This window comes from Oncorhynchus mykiss, chromosome 11, assembly GCF_013265735.2.
Source record: "Oncorhynchus mykiss isolate Arlee chromosome 11, USDA_OmykA_1.1, whole genome shotgun sequence".
NCBI lineage: Eukaryota > Metazoa > Chordata > Actinopteri > Salmoniformes > Salmonidae > Oncorhynchus > Oncorhynchus mykiss.
In genome coordinates this window covers 48,520,082-48,537,306 of record NC_048575.1, presented here as the reverse complement: position 1 = coordinate 48,537,306, position 17,225 = coordinate 48,520,082, and the positions used below count along the sequence as shown (strand labels likewise).

The 17,225-nt window shown below is 41.0% G+C and overlaps 1 protein-coding gene across 3 annotated transcripts in view; it reads right to left on the bottom strand.

Annotated features, from left to right (window-relative positions):
- trpm3 (transient receptor potential cation channel, subfamily M, member 3) overlaps positions 1-17,225 on the bottom strand; it is a 217,913-nt gene that overhangs the window by 84,955 nt on the left and 115,733 nt on the right. For 2 of the 3 annotated variants that reach the window (XM_021621100.2, XM_021621102.2), the window contains exons 3-6: positions 15,343-15,544; positions 14,686-14,899; positions 13,489-13,613; positions 12,834-13,005 (exon numbers count right to left, since the gene is read on the bottom strand). In XM_021621100.2, the coding sequence (XP_021476775.2) occupies positions 12,834-13,005; positions 13,489-13,613; positions 14,686-14,899; positions 15,343-15,544 (713 nt within the window). Of the gene's footprint in view, positions 1-12,829; positions 13,006-13,488; positions 13,614-14,685; positions 14,900-15,342; positions 15,545-17,225 lie in introns of all 3 variants that reach the window. The other variant, XM_021621106.2, reaches the window with a different exon arrangement.

Below are 17,225 nucleotides of genomic sequence, written 5' to 3'. Positions count from 1 at the left end.
AAGTGACAGAGTACCGGGTGGTAGCTGGCTAGTAACAGTGACTAAGGTTCAGGGCAGGGTACTGGGCGGAGGCTGGCTAGTGGTGAGTGTTTAATCTGATGTTGTGGAGATAGAAGCTGGTCCTTGATGATATTTTTGGCCTTCCTGTGACACTGGGTGCTGTAGATGTCCTGGAGGGCAGGCAGTGTGCCACCGGTGATGCGTTGGGCTGATCGCATCACCCTCTGGAGAGCCCTACCGTTGTGGACTGTGCAATTTCCATACCAGGCGGTGATACAGTCCGGCAGGATGCTCTCAATGGTGCATCTATAGAAGGGTCTTATGGGACAAGCCAAATTTCTTCAGCCTTCTTCACCACACTGTCTGTGTGAATGGACCGTTTCTGGTTGTCAATGATGTGCACACCAAGGAACTCTCTATATGTTGTCTCGTCATTGTTGATAATTAGCGCTACAACTGTTATGTCATCAGCAAACTTGATGATTGAGTTGGAGACGTGAGTGGCCACGCAGTCATGTGTGAACAGGGAGGGGGCTGAGAACGCACCCTTGTGGGGTCCCTGTGTTGAGGACCAGTGTGGCGGAGGTGTTGTTTCCGACCCAGTTGCACAGGGCGGGGTTCAGACCCAGGGCCTTGAGTGATGAGCACTATGGTGTTGAAGGCTGAGGGATCTCTCTTACCTAGTATGTTTTGTAACACAATGTTGAAAACAATAATCCATACTTTATCAGTAAGAAAGACCAAGGAGCACATACTGTAAGAAGACAAGAGGAAGAAGGGAAGAAGGACAACAGCTAAGGAGATGGGAGGATACATGTTGACCCGGAGCAGTTGTTTTTAGAGGAAGCTGGTCAGGGATATTTGCATCTCTTGCTGCTGCCAGACAGTGTCAGGAGGAGAGAAGCATGTACCGTGTCTAATCTGGAATGTGAATGTACTGGCCGCAGCCACTAAAAACAGCACTTCACCCAAAGCCCTGTCTCTAACCATTTATTCTGTTTACCCTCAGCTTGAGCTGAGCTGTCCCTTTGATATTCATTCACAATAGCACACAAGGCAACAGCCTCATGTAATATGCAGTGGGAGGGAGTATTCACTGAAAAATAAGCACTGTTTTAGTTTAAGCTACAGGAGAGACGTGAGGAGAATGTTTTAGTCATTAGATCTACTAGGAGCCAATTTCTTCCTTGACTTATCTCCATTGGTCCCCGGCCTCCCACAGTGAAAAACCTGAAATTCCCCACTTTCATTAATCTGCATGCTCTACTATACTATATTTAGCCTCACATTGAAGTGTTTTACCATTTTTATTTTCAGGACAACCAGGGCTACTAGTAGAAATACTTTGACATGAACAGTTGCATTCATGAGTTCTATCGACAAATGTTAATAAATAAACAATGTATGAATAAGTATGCTACAGAAGAGTAGAGAAATTGTTTGCTTGGTGTGAAATGAACATCCAACTAGTCAGTGACAAATGTGTGGTGTGTTGAGTTCGTGACAGCAACTATGTGAGCTTAGTACAATATTATAAACACGTCCTGGGATTTCCTATGATCTTCTATGTAGAAGAATCTCTTACTTTCTAATAACTATTGTGTGGCTTGTGAGCCTCATAGAATGTACGTGTCCGTGAGAGTCTCAGCTTTTCATAGATGGTTCATAATAACAGGTTGTAGCTCAAACCGTTCTGACTTTACAGACTTTTGTGATGTTGTTGTGAGAATAACTGTTTTTGGGATCCTCCCTGGTCTCACAAACACCGCTGTAGCTCAGCCCCTGTTAATCACACAGACTAATGGTTGCAGAAGAAATGTATAAATCCAATCCAAGAATCAAACAGTCGGTATCTCAAACACACAACGCTTAAAAGAGGTTAGTTGTTCAAAACGCGTCGGCATTGCCGTGGGATGCTTGGGTCTGCACGCACGTGAAACACAATGTGAAGAATTACTAATATCCATGACAGCGTTAATCGATATAACTCACCTGAAATAACGTTCCTTCACCAAGTTTCTACAGTGTGGTACAAGAAATCTTACACTCTTACGTTTTCAGTAGCAACATTATGACAGGTATTGTGTGACACACTGCCATTGAGATTAGTATGGGAGAGATCGAAATTTACAGAATAGTTACCCCCAGAGAAATTGTGGAGGGTCATGCTTTTTACATTTCAGTCAGGGGGAGCGTTTAGTATTTGTTGTCTTTGTCCAGGGGATGGTCATGCAATTTGTTATCAATTAAATGTCATATTGCTCAAGGCTTGAGAATTAGTTGCTTATCATGGTATCTCATGTGTTCCCGATGATGTCCCTCCTCCCTGAGTCTCTGCGGGGAACGCAATATCAAGTGCGCCTTGTGTGGTCTCAATAAAATGATCCATAGCCTATACTTTAGGCCGTAGGCCTAGCCTATTCGAAGAGCACGCTCAGAGAAAAACAGGGACAGTTATATTTCCAATAGTTTTTGTGCTAATGGGATGGTGTATGTATAAAAAAAAACTAAGCTACACTGCATTACACACTGCAATGGACACGACCTTCCCTGCTCTTGCTGATGTAAAACCTTTTGTGCTCCCTAACAGATGACTGTGCCGTGTACGGTGGCACTTCAGAAGGCGAGTCAATTTGTAAAAAAAATATATAAAGTCATATCTGTGCGTGTGGAACTAAGCCTACTGATGTCCTGTTCAGTTTGAGAATGAGAGCATGAAGATGAAATAATATTTTTGAGTGTGGACTGTATTACTGTTCTGTACTGTGTTATACTGTGTCATATGGACTAGAATTACAAATCTCGTTCAAACCATGAAGCTGGGAGAGAATGCAATGCTGGTGCAGGACATGTGGCCTACAAAGTTACAATTATAGGCTAGCGAATCAGATTTTAATTTTGACATATAATAGGGCCTATTTTACAATTGTATAATTAGTAGGCTGACGCATATACACTGAGTATACAAAACATTAAGGACACCTGCTCTTTCCATTACATAGACTGACCAGGTGCATCCAGGTGAAAGCTATGATCCCTTATTGATGTCACTTGTTAAATCCACTTCAATCAGTGTAGATCAAGAGGAGGAAACAGGTTTTTAAGCCTTGTGTCAATTGAGACATGGATTGTGTGTATGCGCCATTCAGAGGGTGAATGTGCCAGACAAAAGATTGAAGTGCCTTTGAACGGGGTATGGTAGTAGGTGCCAGGCGCATCGGTTTGTGTCAAGAACTGAAACCCTGCTGGGTTTTTCAACCTCAACACGTCACTGCGGTCACTGTGGGGACGACGTCGTCTATGCAATTATTGATGAAGCCGATGACTGAGGTGGTATATTCCTCAATGCCATTGGATGAATCCCGGAACATATTCACATCTGTGCTAGCAAAACAGTCCTGTAGCGTAGCATCCATGTCATCTAACCACTTTCGTATTGAGCGAGTCACTGGTACTTCCTGCTTGTAAGCAGGAATCAGGAGGATGTAATTATGTTCAGATTTGCCATTGATGGAGGGCGAGAGCTCGGGGGTAGATCATTGAAATCTATCTCTGTGTTCCTTTCATTCCGATATGTGGCTATTCAAACTAAAATGATGTTTTACTCTTATTTCAGTATCCTCTTTTGTCTGAGAAACCTTGTGGTATCCCAGGGGACCCTGCTGAGAGAGAAATGTATGCGTTTGTTTCTTGACTGTGGACAGGTAATCAAATAAAGGAATGGTGCGCCGTCTAAAGCCTTGGGTGGTATTCATTAAGCACAAAATGAAAGCCAACAATCTGAAATGGGGAAGTACTATGGGAGCTTGTCCAATAAGAAACACTCATTATGTTTTGTTAATTGTGCCCTAATAATAGGAGCCTGGTACTATCAATGAGCAGTAAACCAACAGTGTGACTCAATGCTCTGGCTGTTGGCTTTTCCAACTTAATGAATTAAATGCATCCAGGCTTCGAACGAGCGTCATAAAGCCCGAAATCAAGGTCTATTTTGGGAATGGTCTGTTTGGATGCTGTTAATTCATGGATGGTTGGGAATGGTTTGTGGATAGTATACTGCTTGGTTTGGGGATGTTGAGTTGGTTGGGGATGGTTTGTATGTTAGGATGCTGTTAATTACGCTATGAATGTCCAGTTGAGATGCTGTTTTGACGAATAGGCGTCCCTTTGCCTCCCCAGCCCCTTTTATATGAGCCCAGGCATAGGATGACAAAGGGAAGCCCATAAGTCACATGACAGGATGGACAAAGGCTGCAAGACTCTACCTGCTTCCTGTTGACTTTACAGTCGCCATTGGTGGGTACCATCTCAGCCTCTGGGCTAGAGTCATGGCCTTTTCTGTTTGACAGGATAAAAACCAGAGCAGTGACTGCCATACACTGAGCGTACAAAACATTCAGTGTTGTTTACTCTATAACCTGTAAATTCATATGCCTTGCAACCGTGAAATATACAGTCGTGGCCAAAAGTTTTGAGAATGACACAAATATTAATTTCACAAAGTCTTCTGCCTCAGTTTGTATGATGGTAATTTGCATATACTCCAGAATGTTATGAAGAGTGATCAGATGAATTGAAATTAATTGCAAAGTCCCTCTTTGCCATGCAAATGAACTGAATCCCCAAAAAACATTTCCACTGCATTTCAGCCCTGCCACAAAAGGACCTGCTGACATGCCAGTGATTATCTCGTTAACACAGGTGTGAGTGTTGACGAGGACAAGGCTGGAGATTACATGACACAAATATTAATTTCACAAAGTCTGCTGCCTCAGTTTGTATGATGGCAATTTGCATATCCTCCAGAATGTTATGAAGAGTGATCAGATGAATTGAAATGGATTGCAAAGTCCCTCTTTGTCATGCAATGAACTGAATCCCCCAAAAACATTTCCACTGCATTTCAGCCCTGCCACAAAAGGACCTGCTGACATCATGCCAGTGATTCTCTCGTTAACGCAGGTGTGAGTGTTGATGAGGACAAGGCTGGAGATCACTCTGTCGTGCTGATTGAGTTCGAATAACAGACTGGAAACTTCAAAGGGAGGGTGGTGCTTGGAATCATTGTTCTTCCTCTGTCAACCATGGTTACCTGCAAGGAAACACGTGCCGTCATAATTTCTTTGCACAAAAGGGCTTCACAGGCAAGGATATTGCTGCCAGTATGATTTCACCTAAATCAACCATTTATTGGATAATCAAGAACTTCAAGGAGAGTGGTTCAATTGTTGTGAAGAAGGCTTCAGGGTGCCCAAGAAATTCCAGCAAGCGCCAGGACCATCTCCTAAAGTTGATTCAGAAGTGGGATCGGGGCACCACCAGTACAGAGCTTAACTTTGTTGGGACTGGAGGGCAGTATTGAGTAGCTTGGATGAATAAGGTGCCCAGAATAAACTGCCTGCTACTCAGCCATAAAAGCTAGAATATGCATATAATTAGTACATTTGGATAGAAAACACTCTGAATGATGTCTGTGAGTATAACAGAACTCATATGACAGGCAAAGACATGAGAAGAAATCCAACCAGGAAGTGGGTAATCTGAGGTTTGTAGGTTTTCAAGTCTTTGCCTATCCAATATACAGGTGTCTATGGGGTCATATTGCACTTCCTAAGGCTTCCACTAGATGTTAACAGTCTTTATGACCTTGTTTTAGGCTTCTACTGTGAAGGGGGAGCGAATACGAGCTGTTTGACTAAGAGGTCTGGCAGAATGCCATGAGCTAAATCACACACGTGGCCGTGAGAGCGAGCTGCGTTCCCTTTCATTTCTAATGACAAAGGAATTGTCCTGTTGGAATACTATTTATGATTTACTATTTATGAAGATTTATGATAAAAACATCCTAAAGATTGATTCTATACCTCGTTTGACATGTTTCTACGAACTGTAATATAACTTTTTTTACTTTTTGTCTGAACTAAGTGCTCGCGCATTGTGTATTTGAATTGCTGTACTAAACGCGCGAACAAAAAGGAGGTATTTGGACATAAATGATGGACTTTATCAAACAAAACAAACATTTATTGTGGAACTGGGATTCCTGGGACTGTATTCCGATGAAGATCAAAGGTAAGTTAATATTTATAATGCTATTTATTTATTTTTTGTGACACATCTTCTTGGTTGGAAAATGGCTGTATGTTTCTCTGTGGCTAGGAGCTGACCTAACATAATTGCATGGTGTGCTTTTACCGTTAAAGAAAATTTGAAATCTGACACAGCGGTTGCATTAAGGAGAAGTGTATCTTTAATTGGGTGTTTAACACTTGTATCTTTTATCAATGTTTATGATGAGTATTTCTGTAATTTGATGTGGCTCTCTGCACTTTCACGAGATGTTTGTTTGAGACAATGCATTTCTGAACATAACACACCTAATTCAAATGAGGTTTTTGGACATAAAGATGAACTTTATCGAACAAAACACACATTTATTGTCTAACATGGAGTCCTGGGAGTGCCATCAGGCGAAGATCATCAAAGGTTAGTGATTAGTGATTAGTGATTATTTTAATGTTATTTCTGTCTTTTGTGACACCTCTCCTTCTTTGAAAAATGGCTGTATGTTTTTCTGTGGCTAGGCGCTGACCCAATCGCAAGGTGTGCTTTCGCCGTAAAGCCTTTTTGAAATCAGATACTGTGGCTGGATTAACCTCTCTAGGGTATGTGGGACGCTAACGTCTCATCTGGCCAACATCCAGTGAGATTCAGAAATACTCATTATAAAAATTCAGAAAACAAAACATATTTTACATAGGTTTAAAGATTAACTTCTTGTGAATCCAACCACGGTGTCAGATTTTAAAAATGCTTTATGGCGAAAGCATACCTTACGATTATTTGAGAAGATAATCCAGTTGACAAATTATTACAAACAGTAACCAGCCAAGGAGAAGCGTTACAAAACTCAGAAATAGAGATAAAATTAATCCCTTACCTTTGATGATCTTCATATGATTGCACTCAGAAGACATTCATTTATTCAATAAAGTCTCCAAAAACCTCAGTTTTGTTTGCGCGTTTTCTTCAGTAATCCACAGGCTCAAACTCAGTCAAAACAGGCAGACAAAAAAATCCTAATTGTATCCATAAAGTTCATAGAAACATGTCAAAAGATGTTTATATTCAATCCTCAGGTTGTTTTTAGCCTAAATGATCTATAATATTTCAACCGGACAATAGCGTCGTCAATATAAAAGGTAAACAAGAAATGCACTCTCTCGGGATTGCGCATGAAAAAGCTTTGTGACACGTCAGGGTCCACTCATTCAGACTGGTCTTACTCCCTAATTTATAAGAATACAAGCCTGAAACCATTTCTAAAGACTGTTGACATCTAGTGGAAGGCATAGGAACTGCAAATTGAGTCCTAAGTCAATGGATACTGTAATGGCATTGAATAGAAAACTACAAAAACATCAAAATAAAATACTTCCTGAATGGATTTCTCTCAGCTTTTCGCCTGCCAAATCAGTTCTGTTATACTCACAGACAGTATTTCAACAGTTTTGGAAACTTAAGAGTGTTTTCTATCCAAATCTACCAGTTGTATGCATATCATATCGTCTGGGCACGAGTAGCAGGCCGTTTAATTTGGGCATGCTTTTCATCCAAAATTCAGAATTCTGCCCCCTACCCTAGAGAAGTTAACGAGAAGTTTATCTTTAAAATGGTGTATAATACTTGTATGTTTGAGGAATTTTAATTATGAGATTTCTGTTGTTTTGAATTTGGTGCCCTGCAATTTCCCTGGCTGTTGGCGAGGTGGGACGCTAGAGTTCCACATATCCCAGAGAAGTTAATCAGGAAAGGCAGCAGGTAGGTGTGAGTGCATCTGCACGCACAGTGAGGTGAAGACTTTTGGAGGATTGCCTGGTGTCAAGAAGGGCAGCAAAGAAGCCACTTCTCTCCAGGAAAAACATCAGGGACAGACTGATATTCTGCAAAAGGTACAGGGATTGGACTGCTGAGGACTGGGGTAAAGTCATTTTCTCAGATTATTTGGGGCATCCGGAAAAAAGCTTGTCCGGAGAAGACAAGGTGAGTGCTACCATCAGTCCTGTGTCATGCCAACAGTAAGCATCAATGAACAATGATTTTTTTCCAGCATGATGGAGCACCTTGCCTTAAGGCAAAGTGATAACTAAGTGTCTTTGGGAACAAAACATCAATATTTTGGGTCCATAGCCAGGAAACTGCCCAGACCTTAATCCCATTGAGAACTTGTGCTCAATCCTCAAGAGGTGGGTGGACAAACAAAACCCCACAAATTCTGACAAACTCCAAGCATTGATTATGCAAGAATGGGCTGCCATCAGTCAGGATGTGGCCCAGAAGTTAATTGACAGCATGCCAGGGCGGATTGCAGAGGTCTTGAAAAAGAAGGTTCAACACTGCAAATATTGACTCTTTGCATCAACTTCATGTAATTGTCAATAAAAGCCTTTGACACTTATGAAATGCTTGTAATTATACTTCAGTATTCCATAGTAACATCTGACAATATTATCGAAAGACACTGAAGCAGCAAATTTTGTGAAAATTAATATTTGTGTAATTCTCAAAACTTTTGGCCACGACTGTATATGGCCTAAAGGCCGAGACAATAAGAAGACACAGTGGCAGAAAACATTTATCCATAGCTTTGTCCAGTGAAGTCCACAAAGCATATTGCATATCCAGTAACAGACAGTTAGTTCCATGACCTACAGCATTGTCAAGCAAGTTACTGTTTCCAACATTAAACACCACTAAACAACTTTTGATTTAGAACCACAGAGAGTTACCACAAGTTACAAAGAAAACAGGAGCTGCCTCCACTATTCCAGCACCACTTCAACATCATCAAATCACCTCTGCTTAGTCTGAGACAGTGACCACTAAAAGATACCAAAAACCATTTAGTCCAATCAACATAGGCTAAATATGATGTGGCTGTCCATGGTTCTGATTTGTGTGTGCGTGTGTGTGTGTGTGTGTGTGCACGTAGGTGCAAGCAGAAAAACATGTTGACTTACCCTACTTGAAGAGAAACGCCAATGCCATCCTCCTCTCTTTCATGTTTTTGAAACAGTCTATCACTCTGTCTTATGGTACACACATTTTTTGATGCCCTAGCTACCTGACTAAAATGCTTCCCCGTTAACCTAAATTCCAGTCATGGGCAACGTTAAGCTAGTTAACATCAGCCTACTACATCTAGCTACATATTGAACTTCCATCCTCTCAGTGCAGGGGCACAACAATGTATGAATTAATGGTTGGATCATAACCACCGTTAGTTATACTGTAATCATTGGCCAGTATGGAGAATTTAGTAACACCACAAGTCGAAATCCTTATCTCCACCCATGTATAATTTAGGAAAGGGACAATTTTAGCTCGCTGGCTAGCTAGCCACCGGGAGGACACAACGAGATACAACAGTTCAAGTTTTTCTGTCAACGACGTATGCTCTCAAAGGGATTTGCTAGGAGTGACGCCAAATCCATCGCTGCCTTCCCTTGACACTTCTTTTTTGGTGCACCAGCTCGCTCAGTTTAGCTCAACACTGATTATTTATTATTTATTGTTTTGTGAAGGGGGCCAGATGCTCGCTGGCTTCCTTGCCTAAAATGCTATGGACCAGACAGCATCAGATAGATAGATGGCCTACACGTATAGAGACAGAGGGGTGCTGTTTCGCTTGCTCGGATGCTTTCTCCTGTGAAATACATTCAGTCTCTTACCAATTGAAGGAAAATTATGAAACACAGAGAGACAAAAGATAAATGAATGTATTTTTAAAAAATTGTATGTCTTGATACATTTTTTGGGGAAGCCTGGCTTCCTGTGGCATCCATGACTACACACCACTGCTGCTTTTGCTGCCTTGGTCAACTCTTCAAAGTAGATAAGGCATACTTTCACAAACTCTCTATCCCTCTCTCTCGTAGTTGTATTGTGTACATTCCTCTCTCATGCGGTCTATGCTGTCTTTGTGTATATAACCAAACATAGCAGGCGTAAATGTGTATCCATCTCGGTCCGAGACAGAAAAAATATGCACAATGGATTATGGTCACTGTAATTAATTACCAAGTTCCTGCGCTGAACTAGGTTGAACATTTGTTTAATGAAAACTACAACTCCCTTCAACCAAGCATCCCACATCGTTCTTGACTTGATTTTTCTCGTCAATTATTTGATTTCTCTCTAGAGAAATAGCCTGTTTGGCTCACAAAAAAAAACAATACTAATTGGAATTCAAGTAATTGAACCGATGTCGGACAATTAGTTATTTAATAACCAAACTCCCCCAGCACTACACAAGAATGAAGCGATACACAAGAATGAAGCTATACACAAGAATGAAGCTATACACAGGGAGTACCCGTACCAGATCAATGTAAAGGGGTACGAGGTATATGAGGTAGATATGTACATAAAGATAGGAGTCTGGTCTACAGTCCGTCTAGCAACGTGTCTAGCAACGTGTCTGTAAACAATTGTCAATGCGACATCATGAACATTCTATTGTTGTCCGACATCAAACTTGTTGTTGTCGTTTTGAAAAATATAAACATAAAACGACAGCCTCTGCATGACATCAGCCCGGTGCTCCAAATAGCATACCTTCTCTATTTTTACACCAATAAACTTATCCGTTTAAAAATGTATTCAGTAAATGTCAACCTAGCAAGCCAGGCAAATAAAGGCAGTTTTCTAAAAACAATGTTTTTGTTCATTGTTAGCTAGTTAATTAACTATTGGCTAGCCAGTTCAAATAATGACCAGGGTATAGCTGACAACGTCTTAACTTGAGCTACTTTTAATTCATTATTAAAGGAAAATAAACCCACAGCAACATAATTATTTACAAGGTAATGGCAAACTTACAGAAAATAGCTTACTGCCACAGTGTGTCGAAAATAAAGTAGGCAAATTTATCTGAGAATTTTAGAACTCCTGCATCATCTGCATCACAGGAGGATTTGAAGTGGTTGCTATGGCAGTCTGGTAACCACGATAACAGACACAGAGACTTTTTTCATGTCTGTGCGACAAGGAAACTGACAGTCGTAGCGACGGTCTACAGACATTTAACTGTGGTATAAGTTAAATTATGTTTTGAGCAGCGACACTCTAATTGTCAAAGTCATGTTGTTAGTCCAAGCAGTGGTGGAAAAAGCACCCAGTAAAATTAAAGATACCTTAATAGAAAATGACTCAAGTAGAGGTGAAAGTCACAGAAAAATACTACTTGAATAAAAGTCTTAAAGTATTGTGTTTTAAATATACTTAACTATCAAAAGTAAATGTAATTGTTAAAAATGTAGTTGTTAAATGTAATTGTTAAGTAATTTCAAATTCCTTATATTAAGCAAACCAGACGGCATGATTTTCTTGTTTTTTTAAATTACGGATAGCCAGGGGCACACTCCAACACTCAGACATCATTTACAAATGAAGCATTTGCGTCCCTGAAAACAGGGATTTGTTGATAAAACCAGCCGACAGGTACAATCAATCATAGCAGGAATTTAGTTAAAAATAACTGATGGAAAATACAGTTTTCAGAAGCAGGTTCATTTCTGGATTTGCTCCATTTCAAATGATTGAGAAGTCTATTTTAAGAGTGGCGGCAACGAGGTGTGTGCATTTTATATTTATGCAAATAAACGTGGTGCTCAGGCTCCATAAAACGTTGGAAATTCAAGTAGAAGAATGTGATGTGACAAGGGCCTCACATAGACAAGCTCACAATCCTTCTTCAGAAATAATGCCGTTGTGGAGGATACACTAACAAATAGACATATTAGGGCTGAGAATGACCATGGATGTCACTATTTGATATTATCACAATACTGAGGTGCCAATACGATATATATTGCAATTCTTTAAGTATCACGATTCCATACGAATTGCGATTCGATACTGCAATTTTATTGCGATGATGTTCCAAACATATTACTTACCATATGTCTGCTGCAGGGGGATAAGAGAGAGCCATGAGAAAACAAGTCATCAGTCAAGGAAATAAAAGTGCTGAAAACATATTGGCTCACCATTTTCCTTTTTTTAAAGACGGAGAACAAGAGAAGGAAAAATAATTTCATTTTTTTGCGCAGGTACAGCCGACTAGCTCAAAAATAATATTGAGAGATATTGTTAAAAAAATAATGTCCCGATATGTAACTTTATCCATCACTAAGAGATCATTTGAAAAAGTTAATTGTACTCTCAACACCAGCAGTGTTGTGTTGTGTACATGCACGTACATACAAGCTCGGAATCAGTGAAACACATGGCAGAACTATTTTGACTGTTTGCTGAGGTTTTCTAGCTCTCTCAAACACACACATACGCACACACACACACACACACACACGCACACATGCACACACACACACACTAGAAGAAGTGGAAAGGGAGGATTACTGGCTTCAGTTGAGGTGATGATCACCTGTGTCATCAGGTGATTAAATACTTGGTTGTGGATAAAAATCTCCAAGATAGAGAGGGCCAGTTTCAAAGCCTTTTGAAGAGAATTACATCAGGCTAAATCTGACAGAATACCATCATGAATATGAATATGAAATATTGACCAGGTTGTCTACATGAACGAGCCTGTCATTGGGTCGTAGTAGAGTACCAACATCCAGCAGATTTAACAGATGCAGTGTAAATTACTTAGGGAATATTAAAATAACTGAAAATACTTGCACAATATTTAATTAAAACACTCTCCCATAGGTGAATACAGTAACGTTGGGAGGTCATCATTTATACAGTGTGCAGGTATCTTTTTTTGGCTCTTGCTGTGATTGACAGGGGCTGGCTCCACTCACGTGTGTTGATTTTCTGCAAGGAGATGTGTTTCTCTAGCTGTCTACGCAGTCTGACCTCTGCACCGTACTTCCCTGTTGTCCCATTATCGGCCAGGATGAAATGGGAGTGCAGGCTGTTGAGCACAGTCAGCTTGCTCAGCGGGTTGGACATGGTCTGATACGGTCGGACCACCTGTTGGACCACGACAAAGTATTCATCATCAACACGTTCCGCTTACTCAGCATGTTTAGAAAATAAACTGTCAAAGACTATGTATAGTCTCTGGTCCACTGATTGAGACCGAAACACCCATACACACAGAAATACAGTAGAAGGCACAAACACACACATGCACACACAGTCTTGTACAGCTAACCTTGTGGGGACACTCAATTCAGTCCCATTCAAAATCCTATTTTCCCTAACCCTTAACCCTAACCCTAACCCTAACCTTAACCCAAAAACCTAACCTTAACCCTAACCCTGATCCTAGCTCCAAACCCTAACTACTAATGTAATTCTAACCTTAACCCTAAACCCCCTAGAAATAGCATGTCCACACACACACACACACACACACACACACACACAAATACAGTATGGGCACACATGTATGAATGCACTCACACATGCACACACGCTTGCAAGCACTCACACACACACACTGTAACTTACGTCTTTTCCCACCAGGTCCTCCTGGTTCTCCACAATGCCCCAGGGGGCAATGCCGATAGTGCAGATCTTCCCCCGGGATTTAGAGGCATGGTCCTTCAGCGCATCACCCACATGCCGGATCACCCCTGAGTGTATGTTTGTAATATGTGACAGAGAGAGGGGGAGAGAGGGAGTGTATATGTGTGTGACATGAGAGAGATAATTGATTGTACATGTGAGTGAGAGTTTTATGTGTATGTGTTTTAGACAGAGAGATTAAGAAAGAGAGGCATTCTGTCATTATTGATACATAGACTGATCTTAAATATATGATACAGCCACTACTAAAAGATAAAGTCAGACATTAACACAACACCCAGAGCGACAGACAGGTACTGTATATATCAGCCTCCCCCTTTCTCTCAAACTCTCCTCCCCTCTATCTCCCCCAGTCACGCCTGGAGGGTCACCGTGCATCACCCAGGTAGGTTCCGGATGAGGTGAGTTTCCCCCTACTATGTATGTAAAGCGCTATGGGTCCCTCAGTTGGTAGAAAAGTGCTATATAAATCCAATCAATTATTATTATCTCATTTCAACCTTCTGCCTGACACTCACTATTCACTTCTTTCTGTGCCCTGTGTCCTCGCCGTACATTTGTCACCCTCCCGTCTTTTTCTTTCCTTCTCTGTTTCTATTCTATTTCTTCAGTTTCTCACCATCTGTCTTCCCCCATTCTTTCTCTTCTATATCCAATCTCTGCGCCTCTCTCTCATTTCTGTCACACCTGTCTCTCTTCTCTTTCTGTTGATAACCTTTCCCATATTTATTTTATTTTACCTTTATTTAACTAGGCAAGTCAGTTAAGAACAAATTCTTATTTTCAATGTCGGCCTAGGAACAGTGGGTTAACTGCCTGTTCAGGGGCAGAACGACAGATTTGTACCTTGTCAGCTCGGGGGTTTGAACTTGCAGCTCGGGGGTTTGAACCCTATGAGGTGACCACCCGCCAGCGAGATTACACCCAAATGTAATGTTGCAGTTATAGTTAAGATTAGAGTAAGCATTAGGGTTAAGCTGAGTTTAAAAGAAACGATTAACACAAAACAAGAGCAGCGACAAACAGAAGCATAGGGTTAATGGGTAACAACGACACAGCACGTGGTTGTTATTAGCCCGCTAAGTGGGCCTGGTTTATTCCTCCACCCACCCAGCCCACCTGTGTTGACCCCACCAGTGAAGATCCAGGCTCCCGTTGTCATGGCAGCCTTGATGAGGCCCTTGCCAAAGACCTGTTTGAGTTTGGGCTGCAGCTCAAAGTTCTGCAGGCCCCCATGCACTGAGATGAGCAGCTTGGGAAGGTCCAGCTGCCACTCCTTAGTCATAAGGTGCAGCAGGAGTTCTGGTTTGGTGTCATAGGACACACGCACATACTGCAAATGAACACACAAATGAAATACATTTGTATGTTTGATGTTAATGTATGTCTTCTCACTTTTTTTGTCTTGAATTTTTTCCTATCACAGTGCATTTTCTTGTACGTAAGACAAATGTTTGTGAAACAGAAAAAGAAATGTCTGATATAATATAACCAACAACCAGTAGGTATCGTTTTGTTGGTATTGAATCAATGTAAAATATAGATTCAAATGAGAGAGCACAATAAAGCTGTTCAAAACATTTGAGTACATACAGTTAATAAGCTCATTGGAATCTGATTATTTTAACTCTCATCAAGATATCTGTCTGCAGTCATGTAGATAGGCCCTATCTGTCTACAGATAATGCTAATGTGAGTATGTCCTTATTTATCTATCAATCCTATGTCTATGTAAAGCAATGTTATATCATTCAATCCCATGTATAAAGCGGTCACCATGGCTTTGTTAGAGTGGCCCCCTCCCTGGAACTCGATGGTTCCGAAGGCGTCGGTGGGGCTGAGCTGGGTGTGTTTGCTGATAGACCATTTCTCCGATAGGCTGTCATTCTTAACCAGACGCTCCGCCTTATCATTCTGACTGGAGGAGATGCCGGGGGGCAGGCCAACGTGCTGACCAATCAGACGGCCGCAGAAGCACCTGAGGAGGGAACAGGTGGACAGGTAGTCAGAGCAGGGGCTGGCTTCCTCTTCCTCACTCTCCTCCTCTTCATCTTCCTTCCCAGCCTCCTCGTCTTCCTCCTCACTCTCCTCATTAAACTCAAGAGGTGAAGTGAAACAAAGAGCATTGCCGATCGAAATGTCATGAATAGAGCTGACATGATTCCCGTATTCTACATATCAGACATTCAGGTTTGTTCTACATAATACATTTCTCTCTGAACGTGTTGCATCCTTCTGAACAGACCCCAGATGTGCACTAGAGCTGGGGAGGAGGTAGTGACATGTGGGTAAAGTTCCCTTTCATCTACTCTGAGAGAACAGATTTCAAAGGCTGTCCACACAAACCCCATGCAGCTGACTCTCTCTCCTTCCTACAAATCTGTTAAACCATGTAATGTAGCCATTAGACATAGGTCAATGGTCATATGCACAGGACATAAATAGAGTTGAAATGTGACAGGTCCAGACAGGAGCCCCTGGAAGCAGACAACTGGAAACTTTATTCTGAGATGATGTAAGCGCCGGCCTGAGATAAAATAAAAACATTTCTATCCACCTGCACGCCGTCGACTAGTTTTTTACAGATGTAAAAGTAACAATTTGATCCTGGAGCACCAACGTTTTCCTAAAGAGCTTACAAACAGTAGCTTCTAGTGTGATGTGTGGGTTGTGCTCGAGTCAGGCAGTTTCCTCTCCATCTGTCACCTGGAGCGATAGCAGTAGTTTACATTTCCATAATACCATTTGACAGTGATAGAGAGGGGAAGGGGAAGGGGGATGGGAAACATCAGTTATTTTCTGTGCTACATTCTGCAAATTGCAAGCTTTATTTCAGTGTGATGTAACTCCCTAGAAATAGTGATTTTGGTGATTCACAACATTTTATTGTATGTTTATTATGTTTGTTCTGAATGCCCACTTAGGCAGAACATATGGAACAAACATTTAATTACATCCTTTAGAGATACACCTCTCCTTCATTCGACTGACATTATCACATACACTTAGAAGAAAATGTGCTATTTAGAACCTAAAAGGGTTCTTCAACTGTTCCCAAAGCAGAACCTTTGAATAACCCTTTGTAACGGTCTTGAGATGACAGAAGCTGGGAGACAGGAAGCAAGTACAGGGTGAGGATTTAATAAAACTCGTTTTTCAACCACTCCACAAATTTCTTGTTAACAAATTATAGTTTTGGCAAGTCGGTTAGGACATCTACTTTGTGCAGGACACAAGTCATTTTTCCAGACAGATTATTTCACTTATAATTCACTGTATTACAATTCCAGTGGGTCAGAAGTTTACAAACACTAAGTTGACTGTGCCTTTAAACAGCTTGGGAAATTCCAGAAAATTATGTCATGGCTTTAGAAGCTTCTGATAGGCTAATTGACATCATTTGAGCCAATTGGAGGTGTACCTGTACCTGTGCTTGACATCATGGGAAAATCAAAAGTAATCAGCCAAAAAAATGTGTAGACCTCCACAAGTCTGGTTCATCCTTGGGAGCAATTTACAAACGGCTTAAGGTACCACGTTCATATATATACTGTATATACTGTATATATAGACAGTATATATATATATACTCATTCAATGGTTTTCTTTATTTTTACTATTTTATACATTGTAGACTAATAGTGAAGACATTAGGAAAA